Source organism: Corvus hawaiiensis, chromosome 4 (assembly GCF_020740725.1).
Source record: "Corvus hawaiiensis isolate bCorHaw1 chromosome 4, bCorHaw1.pri.cur, whole genome shotgun sequence".
NCBI lineage: Eukaryota > Metazoa > Chordata > Aves > Passeriformes > Corvidae > Corvus > Corvus hawaiiensis.
The window spans coordinates 51,542,174-51,568,160 of NC_063216.1; the positions used below are offsets into that span (position 1 = coordinate 51,542,174).

A 25,987-nucleotide genomic window follows, 5' to 3' on the forward strand; every position below is an offset into this window, starting at 1 on the left:
TACAATATATTCTCCTAGTTCTTCCATGCTGTTAGGCCAATAAAAGCAAAAAAAAAAAAATGCTACTAACCTAGGAGGTGGCTTTCCTTTGGCTTCACACTGTATTACAATATTCTCTCGAGGGTCAACAATGTAATCTTTTGGAGATTGCTGAGTTATCGTAGGAGGTTGTGACACTTCATTATGAAATACAACAAAGAGAGAGGATTTTAACAATATTTTCAAAGTATCACCAAGACACTTTTGTAAGCAGATAAAGAAGAATTGCAGTTAGGAATCAAATAATTGACAGAAGAGTGGGATTAGAGTATCCTTTGTATAAGGAGGCTGAAGCTCTCTACCCTTGTAAATCAGTGTAGCTATACTAACTTCCAAATGAGCTATCCTGATTTACAGCGGATGAAGATCTTGGCCAAAAAGTTCAATGAAAATATCATTTCTATACCTCAGATTTCGATAGATTTTCACAAAACCAAAGGACACTTGAATTCTAAGTCCAACAAATCTGGAATGAAGAGTTGCAAGACATAAACCTCCACAAAATGTTTTTTTGCCACAAAGGAAGAAAAATTGTATGTTGCTTTGTGCTTCTAAACATTTTATGCATTTCCAAATTCTTTGTGGGTGAAGCTTTTCCACACATTTATTATGTTTGACATACTGAATTAATCTACAAAGCATGCTTTTAGGAATTACTTTTCAGGAGTAAAAAATGTGTTATAAGCAAAAGACTCTGTTAAAAATGACAAAAATAGTATCTAGTTTCCAAATAAAATGAACATGTAAGAAAAGTATAGCACTGATTCCCCTTAAGAAACCCAATAAAAATACAGTCAATCTTGTGAACTGTCCCAGGAGAAGCAATCATTTAACATTTGTGATTTGTCAAGTACTCTAAAATCAGTAGCACAGAACAAAATTTGATTCACCTGTCAAAGTAGTTGGTGTCCACCTATTTTAAGTAATTTATAACCTTTTACCATTTTCTATGCCTATTTTTGCATTAAAAAATCCTGTTTGTGATATTAAGATAGTGAGAAAGGTGTCTTCCTCAACATTATTCATATGTTTACATTTAAGTGTCGCTTAAAGAAAACTGTTTAATAACATGTCCATGAACATCCTGTGATCATAACTGTCTAAGTGCTGTAAATCACCTTTCCAGCAATACTCTTTGCCAGTGCTTTGGGGTAATTTCTAGCAACTGGAACAACATATTTCAATCATTAGAGTTAGTTGTGTTCTCATGCTTCACTCTAGCCAGTTAAAATTGAACAACTGGGATTTTTAAGTCTTCCTTAAGTATACCATTGTACATTAAGTAGTACTTTGCACAGACAGAGGTAGCCATCTGTAAAACCCTACCTGTAAGAAATAGCCATGAAAAGAAACCAGATCATGGAACCATAACAAAATAAAGCAGCTAAGCAGAACAGAACAGGCCATGCAGAACTGGGTTCTGCTCCTCACTGCACAGGGGAGAATCCTTGAAAGAGGAAGGCAACATTTTTACATGATGCCTTTGTGTGTATTTCTTCAGCAGTGCTTTGAAGGCAGGCCTTTTCCCTCTCAGAGGCATTTCTTGGGGTCAGTACATGTCAGATGCCTACTTGGGAAAAGCAAATATACTTTGAAAAAGGACATGACATGAACACTGCCCAACCTACAGCATATTCCATCTGATGAACATCAAAGACCTGAAATCTCCACTCCTGTGTTATGACCTGCACTTAATACTGATTAAATTAACCATAAAACTAAAGCTAAGTTAGAACCCATAAAATATGAGGTCTACTTAAATAGCTATATCCACTGTGGATATAAAAATATGTCCACATGAGATATGTAAAATAGTACAAAAGTACATATATTTCAATAAATTTATTTTTTACCAAATATATTTACTCCTGAAAGTAGTAATAAAACACTGCACATGCTGATATTGAGTAAAGATTTTAATGTTCAAATAGCACACCATCAAAAATCACACAATTAATTTATTCAGACTATCAGAACATTGATTTACGTACAGTAGTATTTTCTGAACATCGCATGCTCAAAACATCTAGATACAGCAAACCAAATTATCAACAAAATGTCAGAATCACACATTTTGGACTGCAATTCAATTTGCAACACAATCAGTATTAATTTTCAGCAGCACACAGCCTATTTTTAGTGAAGAGTAACTTACATTCTTCTAGAAGTTTTGCTTTTATTCCCACATCAGAATCAGCAGTTGAATGGACAAATGGAGATTAAAGAGAAACATTTGTTAGTGAAGAGAAAATTAGCAATTTTGAGAGGGAAGATAAGTATCTCTGACAAGTACATTGGTCACCATTAGAAAGAAAACATTTAAAACATTTAGCACTGCAACCCATGCAGCAATGCCTGAAATTCCAGTCACAAATTTCCATTGTGTCAGATATGACTACATTTATCTCAAAGGTCATGGTATGAGAAACTTTTCTGAAGTGTTCACTTTTTAAGAGCAACCATGGTATGTGATTTTGGCCTTGCAAGGACATAAAACACTAATACTGAGGAGACAGCAGCAAATAGAATTAATGGAGTGCACTACCCTCATGCTGCAGTCAAAATCAATCCACCCATATGATCACATGGAAGAACTGAGTGAATGCTTCAGGCTAAAATTACACTTGTAAAGACAAAAGCACCTAATTCTACTCAACAGACTTCCAACCCCTTTTGGTTAGGAAAACAACTAAACAAACAAAAAAATCGTCTTAGCTGTCAGATCTTTATTGCTTACTTCCAACGTTTTGCATAAACATGTCTCTTTGGCAAGAGGTCAAATGTCCTTGAGTCCCCTACATTTTCAGTCATTCCTTGCCTGCTTTGAGGAGATGCTGACTAGGAACTAATGAACTTGCTATGGATAGGAACTTCTAACCTGGATGAAACCTAAATGTTCAATTAATCAAGTATATTCCCACCACCAAGTCTCTGTGGTGGGTATTTAGGGAAGACCCACAAAAAAACCTAAGTCCTTCCCTTGTGGTGCTCTCCCAGAGCCCATTCTCATCATGATTTATGAAAGCAATACCATCATTCTAGATGCAATTTCTGGCTAAAAATTCAAGTATGCGACTTTATCAGACCCCACAAAGTTATTAGGCATGAAGTAGAAGGCAATTAAATTCTCAGTAGAGAATTAAAATTATACATCTAAAAGAGCTATTCATTTTTGTCTATTGATGTATTTCTGGTAAATTTAACCCAAAATCTTACTCTTAATATAAAGATATTAGAGAGGTGCAGAATTTGTATTAGTTCCTAAACTACAAGACAGGCTTAAAACACTATTTATAGCCCGAAAAGATATTTAAAGAGAAAAATTAAGTTTTGAAAAAAACGCATTCATTCATCAAACTTTCAAAGCCTTCTTTAACCCACAGCTTATTGCTCTAAAGGCATTTACAACACAACAAGTTGGATGTGATTCAGATATATTGATTTTATTACAGAATTACAGGTCATTGGTTTGATAGGCTTGTAAAATGCAAGGGGGAAAAAAAACCCACCAAAGCACTTGCAATGTATGTCAGTGATTATTAAAGAAAAACATGCATTTCTGGAAGGCAGGAAGGTATCAAAACCACAGGGGTAAAGAAAGCCATGCAGATTAGAATCACAGGCAAATTTACGGATGTATTAATCCATCAATTAAACACCAACCCTAATGCTCTCTTCCCTGGTAATTAGTTTAACAAATGAATAGTCAGTGAGAGGTGCAACATGGTTCACCGAATTCTGAAAATGTGATCATGCTTTCATGAAAGAAAGTATCAACCTGAAGCATGAGTAATTTGTTAAAATCAGCTACTAAGAACAGAAAATGCAGCAGCTACCACTGCATCCTCTTCAGCAAGGAGTGCTACCTTCAAGGTTCCCCACTAACAGAGTCCTATCCTGGACAACAACTTCAGATCTTGGGATTTCTCCTCCTCCAGACGTTTCCTCATGTGTTAATGCGGGAGTTCCCTGCTCAGCACATTTTTAACATGTTTTTAACTTAGTTAATTACTTAACTCTTTTCAGGCACTGCTTAAGAAACCTAAGAGCCTTACTTACCCTTTTGCATCAAAAAAAAAGATGGTTTGAGTGCCTGAATTTTAGGTACTTGAATTTTTTACTAGCTCTCATATCAGCTCCTGGGAACCCCTTCTCAGAAGGGTGATTGTTTACAGCAGCTAGGAGTTGTCCTGGGATTTTTAGCAAATTATCAATATGATCTTAATTTCACAAGTAATTAGCATTTAGCTGGGGTTTTCTGCCCTTCTTCATTTAGATCAAACAAAGGCACACTGAAGTGTAAGTAGGATTCTGTGAGAATCCCACGTTAAACCTTCTCAACTGAACAATGTAAATCATTTTATATGCACAGGTTTTGAAAATCTTCAGTAAGTGTAAATATTCTTAATTATAATGTCCTGATTGAAGTTCCCAAACACACTCCATGTTTTAGCTCCATATTGGAGTTATCTTCATCTTCCTACAGAAATTATTTAACTAATCTTCCATTATTCTCCACTTATTTATCAGGTTAATACTTACAGTCAAGAGGTACATCGAGTGCAGAAATAATTTGGCACAGAAAGAGGACCAGGGAAGCTCTGCTTGTAGGTATGCTCATCTTTTTCATCATGATTTTAGGCTGTACTGAGTAAATCACACTTGAAGAATGAAGTTCAACTTCATAAGACTAGATAGCTTGCAATAGTTATGTAAGTATAGACATGAAACCTGGTAAATAATAAAAAAAAGAACAATATGTAGACACAATGGAGAGTTAAACGATCACATGCATCTCAATAATATTATGAAATACAAGCAGTCTAAACATCATATCCAAAGATAACAGTTACACCATTTGTTCTACTGAAATCCAAGAAATCCACCGGTTCTTAGGTCACCTAGATCATAACCCTTTCCTAAAGAAGCTACTAAACAACTCCTATAACCTTATTGAATGGAAATACAAATACCTCTCCTAAGAAGGATAAAGCAGCAGGCAGTCCATCTAGTCAAAAAAGAGTATATACTAAAGATAATAGTCCTCTGAAGTAGATGTAGTGGATTAAAAGCTCTCAATGCCCACCTAGGCTCACCTTCAAGCACCCTGCACCACTCCTGGAAAGAGTTATTTTAAGCATCTCCTCCAAGGAAAACATGTCAAATCATGAATTTGCTAAGTAAACTGTGGAATCTTTCTGCAGCTTTGAGTTAGGTATCCCATCTTCTCCCAACTTTGGAACTCTTTCTAATAAGATAGCTGTAGACTGAATACACAAGACTTCATGAAGGTGCTGAGGGGCTACCATATGTACTGTATCTAGGCTCCTATTTCTGGATTTCTGATTCCTCTCAAAATAGGTAACATCAAAATACTTTGTCATTTCTAGCCTGAAACCAAAATCTAATTAACTGTCAGCATATTCTCAAACACCCTTCTCCTCCTTTCATATGTGACGAACTGTCGGAAATGAAACTTAAGGGAAATCTGTTCTTTGAAATGTGCTAGATTCCCCCCTCCGCCAAGCATGAGAGATCACATTAGCCACGCAGAATAATTCTGGCTCCTTCCTTATTTTTTGCATTCAGGACCAAGCTTGAGCTGAGAAGAATGTTGGAGAAGTGAAAACTAGCTGCCTGCAAGCCCCATAAGCATCACCAGTGACCTACAAAGAGCTATGCAGCCTTAGAAATCCAAATGGTGCTTATGCAATGCATTCTCAGTAAATGGACATTCCCTGAGAAAGTACTTCCAGGATGCCAGATGGATCAGAAATTTCACAGTGATCAGCATTAATTCAACTTGAAGTGAAGTGAACCATGACTTGCTCAGCTCTGGCCACAGATATGAAACACAATGCTATCCAGTCCACAAGGAGTTAAAGTTGCAAAGAAGCAGCCACTTTACAAATGTTAAATAAAGAGTTGTTTGTGCTTCCTGAAGTTACTTAAACCAGTCTATGCTAAGAATTTCCCTCAATTTTCACATTACAGAAGAAATTATGCCTCTTAATTGCTGCTATAAATTATCCTTCTCTTTGTACAGTCCTCTGAGAAGAGACTAGAATTGGAAACTATAACTGAGGTGTGGAGCTCTACCTTTGATCCTCACCTAGGACATCAAGTTCCCTGATTCTTACTGTCACTATCTGTAAAACAGATTTTTGTTTCAAAATAAGAATATTCCAGTAGGCTAAGGTTCTAGACATGTACTACTTGGAGCTGTTGGAAACTGCTGACTGGGGCATCACGGGAGAGGGCAAGTTGCTTATGGACATTCCAAACTATCTCTAGGACTTCGTACCGTAACGTAACGACTAATTATTTGTCATGGCAGATTAGAAAAATTACAAAACATATCAGAAGAGAGAACACTGTAGTTCTGGCCTTTGCATACTTATTTATACAAACTGGAACTGCACAAGCAGACAAGGTGGCATGCCTACCTCCAAACTACTTAGAAAGGGGTTCAGACATATAGCAGGAATGCATGAAAAATACTCAGACTTTCCTAGAAGAATGAACTGAACTTTCCTACATTTTAAATGAGCACCCTAAATTGCTGGGGCTGGGGAAGGTGAGAAGTGTTTTCTCCATCCAGTTTTTGGCACATATAGTTTACTATGCTCCTGCTGCAGTGAGCAAGGGGAAGGAGAAGAGCTTCTATCAAGAGTGCCTGAGAGCACTCCAGCACGTTTCCTGCAATGAAGTGCTCCCCAGAAAAGCTGATTTTATTCCATCAACTACAGCTGTCTGCCCTTCTCCAGTTAAACTAGGTTCTCACCCACTGTTCTTCTGATCCTTGTGTCATCTCCTCATTACAGTATCACTGCAATTATCAAGGGGCCCTCTCTGTGCAATGACCCAGAATTTACAGGATACTCTGAAGTATTGCACAATTGAACCTTGACTTTTATTGGTTCTTCCTATGCAACGTTTCAGTTCTCCTTACGAAACCCTGAAAACCTGATTATCCACTTTACTGTCTTGTTCTTTCAACATGTAAAATGAGTATTGCAGTGATTTGAGAGTATTTTAAAATTAAATTGCATTTGCTTTGAACAAGTACAAATGAATACACAAGCACTGGTGAATCAGGCAGGAGCAATTAAAATGATGGGGAAAGTAATACCCTTGAGAAATTGTCTCATACTGTCTACTTCTGCTACTGCAATGTTCCAGTAGGATACCTATTGAATCTGCTGCTGGGATGTTTGCATACAATATGGGAATTCAACCTGAGAGAGGCAATGTGCCCAAAGTGTTTGCGATAGAACATTACTGAAAATGATTTTAGGTTTGTCGGCACAACTGGGTGCTCTTGCTGAATATATTCAAGATTAAATCTGGCACAATTTAGTATGAATACAACAGCTGCTATATAGAACTAAACATTGCTTTGACATAACATTATCTGCTACAAAATAAGGCCAGGCCTCCAAGCGCAGATCAATGTAAAGGCTTCAATTGCAAAACTTGAAATATTTATACAGCAGATTGCCTTTTACTCCAGACAATTTATTTCAGATCTTGTGTAGCTCAGACATTTTGTCCTACCCTTTTCATAGGAAAACACATGTATTGTGACAGTTCATTCAGGAGTTTACTCAATACAAATTTACTCACCAATTTGTACAAAATTAGATTTTCTGTACCACCATACCTCCTTTGTACTTAAAAAAATGTCACTTGTTACATCTGTGAAAAGCAATTTCAAATGACCTAAATGTACTTAACGACTTGTACATAAAAGAAAAAGTGTTGAAGATTATAATCAAAAAGCACAAAATGCTTGTTTTTGAGGACAACTGCAATAGCCTTATCACTTAATGGAAGGTCTTTACAGGGCTTATGTGTTTTACACAGCTATGCTAAGTATGCAAGTATTAATAAGATGACTTAATATATTTTTGAACAACTGGTTTCAAATTTCACACTTTTTTTTTAGGTTATCTAGTATTTGCAATAACAGGTCACATAAAAAACTCTAATTGGAAACAATTATTTAATTTAAAATCTTTCAAATAGAAACTGATAACAATGCACTCAGCATTACACTACCTAAGCAGCACAGACACAGCACTAATAGAAACAATAATGCTATTTAGATACTGCCTTTATTCTAACTATTTTTACGGAGGTAGCATGACATAATAGACTAAAGACCCATGTATGTGTCAACAGGCCTAAGGAGTATTCAAAATTCTGCTCTTGAATAATCTTGTAGTCAATGCAGTCCCCACCAATTTGCTTTCCCTATCTCTTACCTACTAGGTGTAAATTATCCAAGTTATGGTCTGTTTCCAGGTAGCTGGTATTAATCTACTTACCACAGGATACATAGCTCTAGAGTGTCTGAATAGAGGTGCACATAAAAAGAAATAATTTTTAAAACTTTCTAAAAGTACACCAAATTAGACCTATTTCTCATCCTCTAGAACCCTGGAAAACACCACACTGGTCTCCTCCAAGTTTTCAATTTGCCACAATCTACTATAAATCTATCCTCTGAAGTCATCAGGGAATACTAAATCATCTTCTGTGACCTCCTGTTTATGAAGCTTAAGCCCATTGCTTTGGATTTGGCTACACTAAACGTGCTGTACGGACACACCTTTAGACAGAACTGGATGAAAAATAAACTACACAGACAGAACTCCTGAATTAAACAAGATCTCCTCAGGACTAATTCAGATGCTTCAGGTACTTATTAGGGTTAGATGTTTATATGCATTTAGCCATTTTCAAGCTATTTTGACAAAGGCAGATGGCCTTGTGTGCCACACTCTAAATGTTCTCAGCAGTTTTATATACAGCAAAAAATCATCAGCCTGGTTACACTCCTGAACTGCCACTACACTCAGCATTACTGTTTTGGCTCTGAGACTGTACTTAAGCATTCATAGTGGTCTCCTTCCTTTTCACGATCCAGACACAATTTACAGTCTCTCTACTCTCACTCTCTATTTTCCACTATGGGAAAGCCACTTAGTCCTTGAAACTTCTTTATTGACAATCCTATATTAAGACCTGCCAGCTGGTTTGTTATTCATCAAAGTCTGGTCTGTTTTGCTACATAGTTAAATTCATGTTTTTATTAATTGGTTTCACATGGCAATAAGTCAAATGCTTTTCAAAGTCTTTTACATTGACACCATCATCTTACCAAACTTGTAATTTTATCAGATATTAGAAGATTAAAATCAAGTTTCTGTCAATAATTTGTTTTACAAGCCCTACTTTCCATAAAACTCTGAGCAGAATCAATTTTACTCAAGGCCTTTAATTCCCTATCAGCTGAGTCCCCAATCAGCTTTTTCCATATGTTCACTGTGATTTATATCAGGCTATATTTACCCTGCTCAATCTGCTTGTCTATTCTGAATCTGGGCAGAACACCAGCTTTCTTCCAGTCTTAAGGAACATATTAAAAATGAAAACCTGTGAACCAGATATCTTCCCCACTGGCTCTTTTGGAACTCACAGGTAGACCCACTGCACCTACACTTGCTGAATTACATAAAACTATGTATCTTCAACATCTACTAATGGTTACTATGACTAAAGAAGCTTCCCATCCTTATACGATGCATCATAATTTTTCTTCCAATTCGTCATGTTACTTGAAATAATAAAACAACAGCAAGAGAAGAAAATTACTGTGGAGTACATCAGAAAACAGTGCTGACCCTGTTTCTGTTCCTAAGACTTGGTCCTAAAAAAACCCCTAAATATTTGCTTGCTTGTCTCCACCATGGCAATGACCAACACATCTGCCATGAGAACAGAAGCTCTTTCAACACAAGTATCAATACTGACTGTACATCTGCACAGCCCCAGCACAATGAGATCCAACTGCTTCCAGCACAACTTCAGTATCAACTGCTGAACCAGCAACGGAGAACCACTTCAATTATTCACCCATTTTCCACTGCCACGGAACTGCACTTGTACCCTGATGCACCCTTGCATGAGGCTGACTCCTCTGGCCCTGCCAGGACTGAGCAGGGTTTGCACTGCTCTTCCCTGAACACTATAAAATTTCATAGGTGCTAACTGGATCTCTTTGGTAAATCACTATGAGCTAAAAAAGCAAGAATAGCAGTTCTTAAAAAATCCACTCTTATTTCAACTGTCTGCTCAAGAAATACAATCTATGAGCACCAAAAAATGTAGGGGAAAAAACCCCCAAACAACTAAGCACAGAGATCAAATCTCTAATTAAGGGCTGCAGGTAAGCCTGTAAACTCAGTCATGTGTCACAGACTTGAATGCTTAGAGCAGCCACTTAGAGTTGATTTTTAAAACACTGGAGCAAAGCCAATCTGTCCTTTTACAGTTGTCTTACATATTCCCTGAAGGCCTATATTGGATTTGGCCCTTTTGAGGATTTAAAAAGAGCAGCACTTACTTTTTAGATCCTGCTCAGCTTAAATTATAAACTGCTTTGGCGGGGGTGACTATGTACATGGCTGAGCAAAGCTGCAGATAGCCCTCAAATAGGTAGGTAAGCCTAGTAAGCCTGGCAGGTTTAGATGCCTCCAGAGTCAAATCAGCATCTGAACAGCACTTTTGTATTGCAAATTTAAACAGATGTCTCAGTCTTGCTAGGGTCTTTTCTGGTGTCATAAATTCTTGATTGGATTCAGATTCTTTCACCTTTTTTACCCCCTTGCACAAAAATGATGGAATGGAACATAAAGCTAATGGTGTAGTGACATCTATTTCAGTAGCCCTTTAGAGTCATTACAGCCTGAACACTTCATCTCTCGTGCATGTATACATACTTTACTGCCTTTCAAAGACTTGGTTGAGATGCTTGAATTGAGTGTAACTTTGCAAATCTGCTGAAGACCATAAGTTTACAAAGGGGGGAGTGAAAACATAACTTGCATCAGTTTAGAGAGAGCTAGTTTAGCTTGAAGCAAATCACTAAATATGGGGATGAAGGAAAGAATTCTGCTTGATCATTAAAATTCTCAGTAAGTTAGAAAGAATTCAGAGTAAGTGAGAGAAAATAAACTAAGAAAACACATTTTTACAGGACATGGATGGTAAAAACAGGTACCTAGATGATGGTATTATTAGGATAGTTCTTTACACTTCAACACTTTTAGAGCATGCAAATGATCTTGTTGCTCCCTAAGTACAAATAATTCAGCACGAAGTTCAACAAGACAAACATTTGCAAGTAGCCCATCTCTTTCCCTCTGAAAGGTTTTGCAATAGAACAAAACAGTGCTTATGAGAAAAAAATATCAATGTATCATCAGCCTGCTATGACAACCATACCATAGTGTGCAAATAGAACTAGAAGGAAAACTGCAGTGGGCAGAAGGAAAATGCACCTTTATCCTCAGTGAAGACTCCCAGTTCAGTTATTTATAAATATGCAAAGAGGATGCTCAGCTGAAATATTCCCTGAAATATTAATTTCTTTACCTGGGAGATAGGATGAAATGGATTTTTTTTCTATTTTCCTAATTTTTTTCTACCCATCAGAATATATGATGACCTACCTATGGAGAACGTAATACATTCTGTATTACACTGGTTAATTACCTTCTTTGCATCCCTACCGCTAACTCCAAAAGCACTGACTGCCTAGAGTTTTCCATGAAGATATTCTCATGAAAACCATACTGTGCAAAAGAGCAGAATTTGATTCACAGACAGGGCAACTCCTCCCTTGGGGAAGTAGAGCAGAAACCACTAATATTAGCATGAAATGCTGGAATAGTTATGGTAAAGAGGAGGTCACTCAGAATAGGGACATTGCCAGAAACTGAGGACTACAGCATTCCGTCAGATATGAAACCTTAACAAGTACATGAACAAAGGAGGGTAAACAGTGCAGAGGGTACAAACTCCAGCTAGCTGCTCTGGGTTCGTTTTTTGGAGATGGGGGTTGGGGACTAGCTACCTATGTGCAACACACTACTTAACAGGTAAAAGTCAGCCTGTTTGCTCATTTAATTTTAAATATTTCTGTTAAAGTAGTTACAATTACACCTGTTACCTGCCCACCACTAAAAACTGAAATGAACAGAGAACTCTGATACAAACACTTCAACACTATAGAAATATTCTTGCCTTTCTCTCTAAAAGTGAGAGCTGATAATCTTCACAATGATTATAGCTGTGCAAACCAAGTCTGTTCCTGCTTTAAACAGCAGTAATTAATGCTTCTACTGCTCCCAACAGAATTATGTGAGACTTAAGTAAATGAATCAACTTTTAATTTGTTTGTAGATACCACCAGTGTTGTGGTACATTTCACAACCAGGTCACTACGCTCAGAAATGCTGCTGAGGATCATATGTGCAGGGGTGACCAGTGTCCTAACAACGGTCAGAAAGAACTTGCCTAGTTCAAGATTTTCTGAAAGTGATTCCTGAAGTGATTTTTATCACTTCTTTACATGAGCATCTCTAATTTCCCCTCACTCTCAAATAACTCATAACAACTCACAAAGTTCTGATTAACTTCATTGCCTTCATAAAGCTTGCCTGCTGCAGCTGGACACCTCAATTCTATAGATAAAATAAAGCAGGGAAGGTTGGCATTCAAGTTTTCTTTTTTTCTCTGCTGCCTTTGTTTTCCTTTTTTCTTTTCTTGAATCTCTGCTCAGCCCTAGTGAGGCCACATCTGGAGTGCTGTGTCCAGTTTTGGACTCCTCAGGACAAGAGAGACATGGAGTTACTGGAGAGGGTCCCACAGAGGGTAACTAAGATGAGTAAGGGGCTGGAGCACCTCTCTTACAAGTAAAGGCTGAGGGAGCTGGGTGTGTTCAGCCTCAAGAAGAGACAACTGAGAGGGGACCTCATCAATGTCTGTCAGTGTCTGAAGGGAGGGTGTCAGAAGGATGGAGCCAAGCTCCTCTCAGTGCTGCCAGGTATTGGGACAACAAGCATTAGGTAGAAACTGATGGACAGAAAGTTCCACCTGAATACGAGGAAGAACTTCTTTACTGTGTAGGTGACTGAGCACTGGATCAGATTGTACAGAGAGGCTGTGGAGTCTTCCTCACTGACGATATTCAAGAACTGTCTAGACACAATCCTGAGCAATGTGCTCCAGGACAAGCCTGCTTGAGCAGACAGGTTGGACCAGATGACCCATTGTGGTCCCTTCGAACTTTACCCATTCTGTGGTTATTGTGGACATTGTGGAAATTTAAATGGGAGTACACAGCAGGGTAAGGCCTGACAGGACGTGCACAGCATCTGTGAACAATGACACAACCACACTGTGAAAAATAGCACAACCTCACTGCCTGCTGCCATCATTTAGAGCTTACTTGGCTGGCACTTGAGACGGCAAAGGAGACTTGTCATCTGCCCTCAAGACCTCCACAGGGAGCTCACCACCACAACACAGGTAGATTCTGCCAGGGTTTCTCACATTGTGCAGGAGTAAGGCACAGAGTGATCTGGATGCACTGTCTTCTGCCTACAAATATTAATTGTTAATTAATTAATCCGTGAAGTGGCAGACTCACCCAGAGAGAGGTCAGGACAGACACTTCTCTGAGCTTGGAGTTGAGGGGAGAGAAGAGTGAAGGTGTAGGGCAGACAACTAACTGTTGAAGCAAAACACTGCAATAGGATTGAGAAGATACCAGATAAATAATACCTCTTGGGATGGGAAAGGCAAGAAGGAAAGTGTGCACATACTTAAAGGCAGAAAGGTTGAAATTTCATGTTAAAATTTCATATGCATTAAGTCAGATGTAAAGAAATTGAAAGTATTCAACATGATATTAACATGAAAACAGAGATATTTCAGCACAGACTGCTGGGACTGTAATCATCCTGACCTCTCACTCTGAAGTACAAATCATGTACATCATTCTACTCCTCATACAGCTCTTACTTTAGTCAATTCCCTTGCTAGTGGACATCAAAGCCATGCCAAAATATAAGCAGGCAGAGAAGACCAGCCTGGCTGAACAGAGAGGTTTGGCTTCAACTTGGTGAAAAAAGGAGAGCGTGTGACCTTTGGAAGAAGGGGCAGGCACCTTGGTAGGATTACAAAGCCAGTGTGAGGTTAGGCAGGGAGAAAATTAGAAGGACCAAAGCCCAATTACAACTTAATGTGGCTACTGATGTAGAAAACAATAAAAAATTTTCTATAACTACATGAGCAACAAAAGGAGGGCCAAGAAGAATTCCCACCCTTTATTGGATGCAGGGTGAAACATAGTGACAAAGGATGAGGAAAGAGCTGAGATACTTCTTTGAAATGCCTTCTTTGCCTCAGTCTTAAAAAACAAGACCTGTTGTCCTCCGGGTACCCAGCCCCCTGATCTGGGACACAGGGACAGGGAGCAGAATGAAGCCCCCATAATCCAAGAGGGAATGGTCATTGATCTGCTACACCACTTAGACACACACAAGTCAATGGGGCTGGATGAGATTGACCCAACAGTATTGAGGGAGCTGGTGGAAGTGCTCACTGAGCCACTCTCCATGATTTACCAGCACTCCTGGCTAACTGGGATGGTCCCAGTTGACTGTAGGTTAGCTATTGTGATGTCCATCTACAAGAAGGGTGAGAAGGAGGATCCAGGGAACTCAGCCATGTCAGCCTGACATCAGTGCCAGGGAAGATCATGGAGCAGATAATCTTGAGTGCCATCATGTGTCACATACAGAACAATGAGGGGTTCAGGACCAGCCACAACAGGGGTTTAGGAAAAGCAGGTCCTGCGTGAGCAACCTGAGATCCTTCTATGACAAGGTGACCCACTTAGCAGATGAGGGAAAGGCTGTGAATGTTGTCTACTAGACTTTATTAAAGCCTTTGATACTGTTTCCCACAGCATTATCCTGGAAAAACTGGAAAAACTTGGATGAGCATACTCTTTGATGAGTAAAAGAACTGGCTGGATGGCTGTGCCCAGAGAGTGGTGGTGAATGGCAGCCAGCTGGCAGCTGGTCACCAGCGGTGTTCCCCAGGGCTCAGTACTGGGGCTCCTCCTGTTCATTATCTTTATCAATGATCTGGATGAGGGAACCAAGTGCACCCTCAGTGAGTTTGCAGACGACACCAAGCTGGGTGGGAGTGTTGCTCTGCTGGAAGGAAGGAAGGCCCTACAGAGGGATCTGGACATGCTGCATTGATGGGTCGAGGCCATGAGGTTCAAGAAGGCCAAGTGCCAGGTCCTGCACTTGGGTCACAACAACCTCCAGCAGTGCTACAGGCTGGGGGAAGAGTGGCTCGGAAGTGGCCCGGTGGGAATGGATTCTGAGGGTTTTGGCCAGCAGTCATCTGAACACAAGCCAGTGTGTGCCCAGGTGGCCAAGAAAGCCAATGGCATCCTGGCCTGTATCAGCAATGGTGTGGCCAGCAGGACCAGGGCAGGGATTGTCCTTCTCAATCGTACTCAGCACTGGTGAAGCTACACCTTGAATCCTGTGTTCACTTTTGGGCACCCCACTACAAGCAAGACACTGAGGTGCTAGAGTGTGTCCAGAGAAGGGCAATGAGGCTGGTGAAGGGTCTGGAGCACAGATCTCATGAGGAACAGCTGAGGGAGCTGGGACTGTTTAGCCTGGAGAAAAGCGGGCTGAAGTGGGACCTTTTGAAATGAGGTTGTAATGAGGTGGGGGTTGGCCTCTTCTCCAAAGTAACAAGAGATAGGACAAGAGGAAATGGCCTCAAGTTGTGCCAGGGGAAGTTTAGATTGGATATGAGAAAAAATTTCTTCACGGAAAAGGCGGTCAAGCACTGGAACAGATTGCCCAGAGAAGTGGTTTAGTCGCCATGCCTGGAGGTATTTAGAAGACGTGTACATGTGACACTTTGGGACATGGTTTAGTGGGGGACTTGACAGTGCTGGGTTAATGGCTGGATGCGACGATCTTGGAGGTCTTTTCCAACCTAACCCATTCTGTCATACTGTGATTCTGTAAAAATGAACATTTTCAGTTCAGAGCAGGGTAAGTGCCTTGGATCAAAACTTCGGAAGCATAGATGACATTTTGGATGAACCAGCATTGCACCCATTATTCCTTCTCCCTGGAGTCTATTCTTATCCAGAACTACCATCTTCTTTCCATTTACTACTATATCTTTCTTCCTGTTTAAGACAAACTGTGTGATTTTAGCCAGTTTTACTGACACTGACTATTAAACCACATCTGTGCAAACGGACAGACCCATGTTGCTATGTTATTCTAGGGGGAAGACTTCAAATAACAGATATAATTTACTAAAATTCATATTTTTAGGATTTACCCTTCATTTTGCCAATGTTATTCAATCAAATCTCTGACTGGCTTCATTTGGCTAAATCAAATATTGGTTTGATTAAGATTTGTTTTATAATCTTTACTCCAGCTGATTCCGTTAACTCTCTGTTCCCCAGCCATTTTCTTGTATCTGCATTATCAAAGACCAGAAAAAGAGAATTTGTTCAAAAATATAAATTAATGTCTATTTTTATGCATTTCACATTTATGTAAATGTGAAAAATTTCTCTGCTATTATGATTTAAAGGATTAGTATGGCTTTTAGTTGAATGTATTTTTCAGTTTAATGTATCAAAAAATAAAACACTGCAGCTTAATTCTCACAATAAATCTTGCACTTCTAATAGAGTTTTAAAACATCATTAAAAAACTGAAACCTAAATTGGGTGTGCTAACCCACATTTCCATGCTATTGCTCTTTCATTTGAAATATATTTTTTATGTTAAGAATATTTTCAATTTTCCATTTAAAAGAATCAGAGAAGGCACTTAAAACCACTGAAATAATGTAATTTCAGGTGCAATTTAAGCCAGCACAATAGGACAAAGCAAATAACTAGAGCCGGAGTATGCCTTTTTATAAAGTCATTAATTCAAACCTTAAGGGTAAAAAAGCTCATTTATTCATCAAGAAGTTAATCCCGTTTGTCCCCTAACTGGGAAATAGCTTTCCCTGCATTTTTTTTTTTGTATGTCTGTGCTCCTCATTAATGAAACAAAAAAATTATACCCAGGACTTCAGATCTATTATATAAGTAAACATTACACTTTGATGTAAAAATTTACATTGTTCACAGAATCATTTGAATTTCACATTCATATTACCACTGAGGAGATGAAAGAAATTTCTTTAAAAGAAATTTCACTGCCATATTCACTACTGTTTTCTTTGACTTTTTAAAACTACTTTATCCTTTATATCAAAATCTCAAATGCAAACAGCACACATTGCAAGAATAGTATTTTTTTCTGTTTAAATTAAGGTCATCACAGTTCTGCACAGTCATTCCAATGGATGATTAAAAACTTTATTCCATTAAAAGTACTCTCTCTCACTCATTATATGAATACTATTGCAAGCATATATGATATCCTTCCACAAAGTAATACTAAATACTGAATTAAAGAAAGATTCTTCAAGGTGAAGGAAAAAGAGCATTGCAAGAGGAAAACACAATACAGAATCCCCAAATAACTAAAAAAAATATATTCATGAAATTCTGTTGCTAGTTCTGCAAAAGCACTTCACTACACAACTTGTAAACCAGACTGTAAATTGGTACTAGCAGACTGATAACTGTACTACTGTATTCACACTAGAGAATGACTACATTTAATGATTCAAAAATAAAAATAGCTTATTTACATTTATACCTATATAATATTTGTATTACACAATGAGGCTTCCAAAGTAATATCTGCTTTTTATGACAATATGTCTAGGCAGAGAAACAAGGTAGCACTGAAATGAAATTAATTCCTATTCTCATGAAAAGGCACTGTTTTATAATTATGTATCCATTTTCTTTCCAAACTGCCATTTTTTCCTAAGCCAGGTTATTTGCTCAATTTCTAGACACACATAGAAATTGAGCAAATTAAAAAAAAAAAAAAAGAAAACCAAATTTCTCTCCAATTACACAAGTACACTAAGAGTAATTTCTCACAGCACGACTATTAAAAATTATTTCACTCAATTTTGCCAGGTCTAATTTGTTTGCAGTTGTAACATCTAATGCATGTTTTTCATGAAAATGCAGTACCAAATATGAAGGTTTCAGAAACAGAAATTTCAAGAAACTATAACAGTGAAGGCAAGACATTTAAAAAGTGAAAATAAATCATTCCTCATTAGCTTTGATTACTTCAAACACTTGGCTATGGTTTACAGTTTTTATAAATTATCTTACTCTTTGAGGCAATTTTCAGTCAATCCAGTCATAGTTAGAATAACAACGTATCAAGGCAGCTTGTCAGTCAGACCCTTCTCCTTCACACATCTTGAAATACTGATCCTTCAAAGAAAACACGAAGGACTGTTCACTTGACTCTCAAGCAACACCTGCAGGTGATACAGCTATATTAGCATAACACTGTTTTGGATTTCAGCACATAAAGAATGAAAAATTGCTATAAATCAACATTAAAGGTCACAATTATTTTCTCAGACATGTTAATTTGAACTGAGAGAGATGCTGTTGTCCCAGGATTTTTAATTTTACATTAAGTTGCCTTACTGCTTACACACCAGAGAAACTGTAATATAACTAAAACCAGAAAGTACTCTTTAATCTTTAATATATTATTAAATTTTGGTGGTTTTGCAATTTATCCAGAGATATAGTACCACTTAAAACTGTTCTTTATTGTATTCATTTTAATCAAATGTTATTTTAATTGGGTCTGTAAGGACATGTAGAAACTACTGCACCATAGGGAAGAAAGTAATTTTTGATCTTCTGTTCTTACATCTTTAAAACCAGTCTGGTTTTCAGTCTGACCTTTAACTTCCCTCCAGGCATTATTCCCTAGGGTTCCACTGCTTCAATTCCCAATTCAGATTTGCTCAAAAGAAGAACGTATCTCAAAGCAGCACTTCTGGAAATCAAGACATATGGAAATGGCGATGTCTTACCAAATTTTCCATATGGTCTATGGGAAGAAGTAGAAACCTAAGGTAGGGCTCCTGGGAAATGCTTCATAGACCACATGGACATAGCACAAACAAAAAGGCAACTCTACCCACCAGGTAGGTTCCTGATGTTTATGAGGGTGTCACCATGTGAGAACACTGCAGAACTGGAGGGCCTCCTTCCAAAAAGGAGCAAGAAATCAAGGCAAGACCTTCCTTAGACAAGCAGCTGTGAATGTACTGCAATCCTCCCTCCCTCCCCCTGATTTCACCTAAGCACCATTCCTTCTAGAAGACAGAAAGGGGCTGCCTTCTTCCACAAAAGCTGTAAGCTAGCCAGCTCCACCAGACTGACACAAATGCTATTCTCCATGCTGCTGAGAGCATAGCCATCTATGAAGAGAAACAGTGATGGGAAATAAAGCCCATCAAGGGAAAAAACCTTAATCAGACCTTGAGTAAGAACAGTCTACCTCACCTTGAAGAAGAGGGCTTGGGCATGGCTTTTCTTACTGTCAGAATGAGAAAATACTAACTCAATAATACCCTCTCACAGAGGTCGGTTACAATACCTAAGACTGGCTGGCAAATCCAGGCTGCAAAATTAAGGCAGCCCCTCTCCCAGTCCTCATTCCTTCCTTGCAGAAACTTGACTCAAGGTGTTGCACTGCAATGATTTGGTAAGTAGTTCAACAGTTTCCAGTCTAAACAACAAGTTAAGTTCATAACTATATTCTGCAATTCAATTAGGTTCAAATTTTCCAGGCAACATTTAACTTGAAATTAATAGCTTCACTTCCTGTCAGAGTCAAATTTAAAGTAGCAAATCAACTTTCATCTCTAAATGCATAAAAACAGTGTTACTCATTCAAGACCTATAGAAAGTCCTAAGGATGAGGGTGTGGGGGGTATGCTGAGGTTTTCTACATTTGTGGGCTTGGTTGGAGTTTTCTTTGTTTTGTTGGGCTTTTGCACTGAATTTTAGACGAAATTGGATCAAATTTATGGAAGGGGTTATGTCACGTTGGGTACCCGTGCAGCAGTCACTAGACAGCAATGAGGAAAGAAACCCTTGCAAGACTCCTCTTCCCAGAGGAAAAAGCAGTGAACAGGCATCAACAGATTTAGAGGTTTTCAGGAGGGCATATGAATATTTTTCCTATAAACTTAAATAGCAGAAAAGGGAAAGGATCTGTGTCTCCTTTAAGATTCATATCTTAAATTGTTTTGGTTTTCTCACATTTGAAATGCAAGTAGGACACAAAGGCCACCAACCTTTTTGTACCCTTTACCATTGTTTTAAAAATGTGTACAGGTTTTCACAGTGCATCACAGGGATTTCTGCATTCATACCCATGTCTCATTTTTAACTTCATAACTCATTCTGTAACAGGAGCTGGTTTCTTTACAAAGGAGTCGCCTGGAAGCATCCTCCATGAAATCATGGAGAAGGTAAAGGTGAAATAAGATCTCTTCTCACTCTTCTTTAATCTTGATAGTGAGTTCCCAGCATTAGGCTGGGTCCAACAGATTAAATGGATTTTCACATATAATGCTTGCTGCTGGGTAGTTGCCAGATAAGATAATAAATTTCAGCTTAATTAAACCACATTCCTTCTTTTCCACAACGGCTGATAATCTGGGCTATTTTCAATGCTGTAAGATGTATTCATATCAGTATATGCTGGGAAAAGTATGATATACCTTTTGTTTAATGTCAAAAACCAGAATTTCCAGGCACGAAGTCAGGAGTTGGCATGATCAAGACTCTCTGAACTTCACACATGTTTAATCAGAGAAAGTTTACCTAAGTCATTACACTGGTTTGGCAGAGATATTGAATGTCAGGGGGAGAACAGAAAGAGGAAGGAAAGATTCAAAGATTTAAAATGGACAGAAGTGTAGTTAAACTCCTGTTTCAACAAAATGAACCACTTCAATGTATTTGAGTCAAGACACCTGCACCAAAAAAAGCCCCCAGTAAAATCTATGTTGAGAAAACAAATACAATTAAACCTGAACTAACCTGACTGCTAGGTAGAAATGAACTTAGCTATACAACTGGTTTTGCTACTATAAAAGCATTAAAGGCCAGGTTAGAAAAGTAGTTTCCCTTTTATTTGCCAGAAATCACTGTCATCTCTTGGTCACTGAAGTACTTTATTAGACGGTACTTTTCAGTACTTAAATCTTCCATATACCCTAAACAATTGCAGGTATGAAAAAAGGGAAGTTCACAGAGACTAGAACGACTTTTCTTCTTTGGCTTGCTGGGCAGAGTCACAGAATTATGTAGCAAAATTATTTCCACAATTTGAAATAGAACATGCGTGTGTCTGTGTCTCTGTGTGTGTCAACAGGTGGAATTAGGACCATCCATTCACTAGCTATACTCCCTTATTTCTGCAAAACCAGACCTTAGTGTTCCCTCCAGCATTCCTTTTACTTAAATGAAAAAGTTGGTACTTTATTTAAGGGTGGATTTTCCCACTAGACTTGCTCTGATCTAAAGAGAAGTAGCTGTCAAGAAGATACGGAGAGGTCCTGAGCTCTTCCATTCCTCACTGCAAGATCCTGCCCTCTCCCCTCGCATTTAAGAATTGTGGCATCCCCAGTGAGCTACATCAGTTCATTGACCCAAGAGAAAACAAACCTCTGCAAGAAAAGACTAGGTTCTGACATGACAGAGATCTCCTCAAAGGAACTACCTCTTTTGAAATTAAACAAGGTAAAGCATCACGTGAAACTGTACCCCCAGCCTAAGTCTTCATGGATCTGAGTGAGGTGAATGCAATACTGAAGTACTCTACAGTTGACTCTGTTCCTCCCTACTGAAGCACTGGCGGGGAATACTCCGCAAACCCGAGGACAATTACTTCTGAAGTACAGTCAAACATCTGAAAATAGGTATGTAATACCAATTAAAAAAAATCAAATAAAGAACCTAGTATCTCTGATTTAATTCATTTGGCTCAATGAATACGGAGTCAGCAACATACACTGATTTTTCAAATCACAAAGTTAAACGTAAAACGTTTAACATAACATAAAAGTTAAAATACGTTCCCCAAAGACAGCCTCACAAACAGGCTTTCTTTTCTCCTACTTTGCTATGGGAAGAACTCAGAATTGCAGACTTACTGCTTTTCCCAAGGAATTCTGTCACAGTCTTCAAATTTTGTTTATGCTTGGCTTTTTCATTCAGACTAATCAGCCGTCCAGTATTTTGAACAGCTGATTATTCTGAATGACTCTCATTCAGACATTCTTTTCCATGACCTTCAGCAAGGACACAGCTTCTCCATGTGTCTGTGATTCACAGCCATTCTTTTTAAACTACTTTTCACTATAGCATCCCATTTTCTTCCAGACTGTATAACTTTCAGGTTTAAATACATTCAACTGCTGGATGCCATAAACAAACAATCCTACAGTACTCCTAACATTAAAAATCCTACATTAAAATTTCTACCTCGTAGAAAATTGACTCCAGATGTAACAATCTCGCTAACAAGATCACTAACTTGGACTGAGATCTGCTTTATTCATAACGCTTCACATGTACAGAATTGTACTATCCTCAGCAGAATTTCTTCTAACACACACAGCGAAGAAGAGAACAGAACTGGATCTCCTGCCCTCACATACTTCCTGTGACATGTCAGTATCACAAGAGCAGAGCAGCCTGTAAAGTCCATATTGATTTTTCTCTCACCGTGTCTAAGACACATTTCCTAAAATGAAAGATGCATTCATAAATTTCACTGTATATTTTTATTAAAAAACATTGACATTTTATTTTTCCTATCTTTATGATTCAAAGCCTGTCCTTATATTTCTTTCTAATGCGTTGCAGCACTGCTCCTAGTGTAGGCTGTTAGATAAGTGAATTTTTAATTTTGAAGAGAAGTCATATATTCTGCAAACTCCATAAGTCATGTAAAAAGGAATGTCAAACCTTTATTGGATTTCCCTGAGTGTTATATCCACCAACCTTTTAAATCGTACTTGAATAAATGACTGTATTTGGTTTATCGGGAATAAAATAATTCAAGAAAGTGTAGGCAATTACCATACACCAATGTATGCAGTTTCCTGCAAAATAATTCTAACGTAGTACCATCCTTCACATATATTTAACAGGATGTATTTTATAAATAGCATAACATTTCTATTTGAAAGCTTTTATTTCTAAAGATAGGAAGATTATGACTAAGACACTATCTATCATATCTGAGAAGCTGTGGCAGTCCAGTCAAGATCCCCCTGACTGGAAAAGGGGAAATATAACCCCCATTTTACAAAAGGAAATGAAGGAAAACCCAGGGAACTACAGGCTGGTCAGTCTCACCTCAGTGCTTGGCAAGATCATGGAGAGCAGAATCTCCCAGAAACAATGCTAAGACAAATGGAAGGCAAGGAGGTGACTGGTGACAGTCAACATGGTTTCACTAAGAGTAAACTGTGCCTGACAAACAACAGGATGACAGCACCAATGGGTAAGAGAAGAGCACCTGACATCATCTCCCTGCATTTGTGAGAAGCATTTGACACTGCCCTGCACGATATCCTTGTCCCTAAACTGGAGATAAATGGATTTGATGGATGGACCACTCAGTGGATAAGGAATTGACTGGATGGTCACATTCAGAGAGCTGTGATCAGACTTGATATCCGAGTGGAGACCAGTGACAAGAGGTGTTCCTGAGGGGTCGGTGTTGGGACCGGCACTGTGTCACATGTTTGTCAGTGACACGGACACTGGCATCGAGCGCACCTCAGCAAGTTCGCTGACAACACCGAGCTCTGTGCTGTGGTCAACAGGCTGGAGGGAGGGGATGACACCCAGAGGGACCCTCACAGGCTTGAGGGTGGGTCTGTGCAAACCTCATGAAGTTCAACAAGGCCAAATGCACGGCCCTGCACCTGGATCAGGGCAATCCCAAGCACAAATACAGGATGGGCAGAGAATGGATTGAGAGCAGGCCTGAGGAGAAGGACTGGGGAGTTTTAGTGATGAGAAGCTCAACATGACCTGGCAATGGGCACTTGCAGCACAGAAAGCCAAACATGTCCTGGGCTGCATGAAAGCAGCATGGGCAGCAGGGTGACAGAAGAGATTCTCCCCCATTACTCTGCCCTCATGAGACCCCACCTGGAGTGCTGCATCCAGCTCTGGGGTTCCCAACACAAGAAAGATGTGTACCTGTTGGAACAAGTCCAGAGTAGGGCCACAAAGATGATAAGAGGCCTAGAGCACCTCTCCTATAAAGACAGGCTGAGAGAATTGGGGTTGTACAACCTGTAGAAGAGGACGCTCCAGGGAGACAAGTGCCCCTAAAGGGGCCTACAAGAAAGCTAGACACAGACTCTTTATAAGGGCAAGCAGGGACAGGACATGGGGCAGTGGTTTTAAACTGAAAGAGGTAGGTTTATATTGGATATTAGGAAGCAGTTCTTTACTGTGAAGATGGTGAGGCACTGGAACAGGTTGCCCAGAGAAGGTGTGTATGTCCCATCCTTTAAGTGTTCAAGGAGAGGCTGGATGGGGCTTTGAGCAACCTGGTTTAGTGTAAAGTGTCCCTGCCTGTGGTCCCTTCCAACCCAAACCATTCAATTCTTCTATAAAAATTATTGTATACATAAGTGATAATGTTACTAACATTATATACTTATAGAATTAATAATACATGTGTGTGTATGTATCTATATATACCTATATATACATACACACACACAAAAATATTTAGTCTGCCCTGTAACAAATTGGAGCTATATTTCTCAACATAATGAGAATTTGTTGCTGTGATGAGTACACTCCTTTAAAAAACCACCCTGATTGCAATTCCTGTGCTCACTGAATCTTAAATACATCTTGCATAACAGAGCTTTTCTATTTGCACACTAGTTTGCAAATGTTATCATTAAGTCACCCAACAGTCAAATCAGCTATTAAAAAGGAATATAAAAAATTATATTTAAGGTATTTATGGAAAAGGGGTGCAGAGAAAGACAGATAATTGACAGAAAATTTATTAGGTTAATATAATATTCTAGAACGTGACAAATCAGGAGAATTCACCCAACATTCTCCATTAGAACTCATTGACCCAATATCAGAATTTTAAATCTGTTTTTGCCAAATAATCAGCTAAGCTGTGTGCCATGTTAAAGAAAACCTCATAGGAGAATAAAGATTTGCAAAAGGTTCCAGTTACTAATTTAATTTCAACTGTTTCTGTCCTTTTAGGAAGAAAAAAAAGAAAAAAGAAACTCTTAAAGCACTGTCAATACAGTAAAAGAAGAGAAATACTGCTTTTGACATGAATGCTGGCCAAGAGGCATCCCACTGTGTAGGTTATTCCAAAAAGGAGATTTTAAAAACACATTTAATTCATCTACAAGAGTCCAATGTGACATTCTTTCAAAAATTAATCCAGTGCTATTTTCGTGCTCAAAGCTTCATGGTCTTTTCAGGCAGCACCCTAGTGGAGCAGCTCACTGCCTCCACTTTGCCCAGGCCACTGACACTTTTTAGGCTCTGTTTAAGCTTCTCCCTCTCTTTCAGTGTTGTCAGTGAGAACACACATGCCAGCTGTCATCTTTTCAAATCTGTAGGAATCCTTTATTTGTTTGGAGGTTTCTCTGTGGAGAAATGTTTCTGAGTGGAAAAGCGTTTAGCTCAGGTTAGCTTTGTCAAGACAAACTGCAGTGGCTAAGTAAATCTATCAGCATCAGGAAGCTTTATCTCATAACAATTAATAAACATTTATTTTGTTCTCTAAAGGTAGACAAGTACTTTAAACATGAAAGAAGTACCACATGCATTACTAACAATAATAGAAGGATGTCAATGGGCACAAGAACTTCTGCAGGAAGTTTTCTACTAAGCTAATTGTAGGTTTAAAGGTGCTATACTCAGAAATACAAAATTAATTTACACATGATCTTACTGACTACAGAATGCAATGGAAAGCACATTCACTTTTCCTGATGAAAGAAAGTAAACTTTTCTGTACAGAGGTACTGGCAGCAACAGTAGGTAGAGCCTTTCCTTTTG

The 25,987-nt window shown here is 38.6% G+C and overlaps 1 protein-coding gene across 42 annotated transcripts in view; it reads right to left on the reverse strand.

The window, feature by feature from the left end:
• Positions 1-25,987, reverse strand: part of NRCAM (neuronal cell adhesion molecule) — a 149,419-nt gene that overhangs the window by 64,204 nt on the left and 59,228 nt on the right. For 31 of the 42 annotated variants that reach the window (XM_048300108.1, XM_048300096.1, XM_048300101.1 and 28 more), the window contains 3 exons: positions 4,582-4,770; positions 2,195-2,212; positions 71-176 (listed from right to left, as the gene is read on the reverse strand). In XM_048300108.1, coding sequence (XP_048156065.1) covers positions 71-176; positions 2,195-2,212; positions 4,582-4,672 — 215 coding nt within the window. In that variant the 5' untranslated portion in view covers positions 4,673-4,770. Of the gene's footprint in view, positions 1-70; positions 177-2,194; positions 2,213-4,581; positions 4,771-18,205; positions 18,311-25,987 lie in introns of all 42 variants that reach the window. The other 11 variants (XM_048300110.1, XM_048300107.1, XM_048300114.1 and 8 more) reach the window with 2 other exon arrangements.